The sequence below is a fragment of the Tupaia chinensis genome, unplaced genomic scaffold (assembly GCF_000334495.1).
Source record: "Tupaia chinensis unplaced genomic scaffold, TupChi_1.0 Scaffold143624_1, whole genome shotgun sequence".
NCBI classification, from domain to species: domain Eukaryota; kingdom Metazoa; phylum Chordata; class Mammalia; order Scandentia; family Tupaiidae; genus Tupaia; species Tupaia belangeri.
This window is the reverse complement of record NW_006203472.1, coordinates 1,219,239-1,220,835: the sequence shown is the minus strand read 5'-3', so window position 1 is coordinate 1,220,835 and position 1,597 is coordinate 1,219,239. Positions and strand designations below refer to the sequence as shown.

The following is a 1,597-nucleotide window of genomic DNA, read 5'->3' as shown; positions in this document are numbered from 1 at the left end:
GCTCCCCTGCCGGCGCCTCGGCCGCTCCCGCAGTTCCCGGAGCGCGGGATCCGGGGTCCCGGCTGTCCCGGGGCCTTTCCCCCCCGGCCGGACCCTCTTCGCAGGTTCCCGCAGTGGGAGGGGGCTTCTGCCCGAAGCTGACCGCCCAGGCGCTCGCCCCGCGCGGCCCATCCGGGGACCCCTCCGAATCGGGGCGGGGTCTGGTCCTCGGCAGCGCCCCCTGCCTCGCCCCCTGCGCTGTGCCAGGCCCACAGGGGTGCCGCGGACCTCCAGCCCCCAAGCAAGTTTCGTCTTCATGCGCTGAGGCCTGTGTGCCCGCTTCCTCCCGCTGGCTCCGGACTGCGCCTGGCCTCAGTCCCTCCTCGGCCTCACACGTAGGGCCCGGGCAGAGGCCCCAGTGAGCTCCCCTAGCCCTGCGCGGGGTCTCCCCTGCAGGCTGAGCAAGGGAAAGGGACTGTGGGTGTTTGGGCAGCGACCCGACACCCCACTCCACTCCAGGTGGATCCAGGGCAGATGGGGAAACTCCAGGCTGGGGGCCACTGGCTGAAGGTGGGAGGGGCCCATGCTGGAACCCTGGCCAGCCAGGATCCCCAAGGGCGCGTGGGAGGGCCCCAGCCCCCACCTCCACAGAGTGCAGCTCCCGCGGGTACAGAGGTCAAGGCCACTGCCTGAGGATCCCAGTGTGCTGGGAGACCCTGGGGCACTGGGCGCCTCTTCCACAGGGAGGCGCCAGGCCGCTTTGCTGTCAAGGAACTGGTCCTGCAGACCTCAGGGCTTTGGAACAAACCCTGGGGACTGAAGGGGCAGCAGCAGGACAGAGGGCAGAGGGCCCAGGAGGGACAGCGCCCGGCTCCTTCGGCTGCCGCAGACACCAGCACCCCACGTGTCCCCGCAGGGCCTGGGTGCCACTTGTCCAGTCGGTGGCATGACAGTGAGGCTGGGCCATCCTGGACACGGGGCAGCCTTGGTCAGTACTCAGACCTCAGGGTGATGAGACCCCACTCAGGACCCCAGTCCAGCTGCTGCCCCCAGCAGGAGGCCAGGAAGCAGCCCAACCAGGACCTGCCCGCCCTCCGTGCCACAGCAGGGGGCCGGGGCTGGCTCAGGCTCAGGACCCAGCTGCGACCCTCAGCATGTCCCCTCCACAGCGACAGCCCCATTACCCACACGTGCACTTTATTGAACCCCATCAGAGGCAGACATGTGAGTACCAACTGCTCTGTGAAGGGGAGGGGACCACAGCAGGCACAGGCGGGAGGGGATGGCGGGGACGGGGCCTCATTCCAGGGCAGCTGCTGTTGGACTTCAGGGTACATCTTCGTCTCCGACAGGGCTCAGATTAATAACCTCGTGCGAGCAGCAGTGAAAATAACAATCACAAGGATGATAACCGCGAGGACAACGAGGAGCTGGATGGTCAGAGCGCTGATGTTCAGGCACTTGGCGATGGAGGCGAAGGCCTGGGCCCCGATCACGTCGCCCACCATCTTCCTGTCCCTAGACTGGGGGAGACAAGTGGTCAGGGCACCTGGGGTGTGTCAGGTGGGAGCCTGGTGCTGCCTCAGCCCCCCACACACACACCCAGACTGGGGGCCTC

The 1,597-nt window shown here is 67.7% G+C and overlaps 1 protein-coding gene across 1 annotated transcript in view; it reads right to left on the bottom strand.

The window, feature by feature from the left end:
• Positions 1–1,159: 1,159 nt before the first annotated feature.
• LOC102497380 (interferon-induced transmembrane protein 1) overlaps positions 1,160–1,597 on the bottom strand; it is a 1,364-nt gene continuing 926 nt past the window's right edge. Inside the window, exon 2 of the mRNA XM_006164456.3 lies at positions 1,160–1,502. Coding sequence (XP_006164518.1) covers positions 1,335–1,502 — 168 coding nt within the window. The 3' untranslated portion in view covers positions 1,160–1,334. The remainder of the gene's footprint in view (positions 1,503–1,597) is intronic.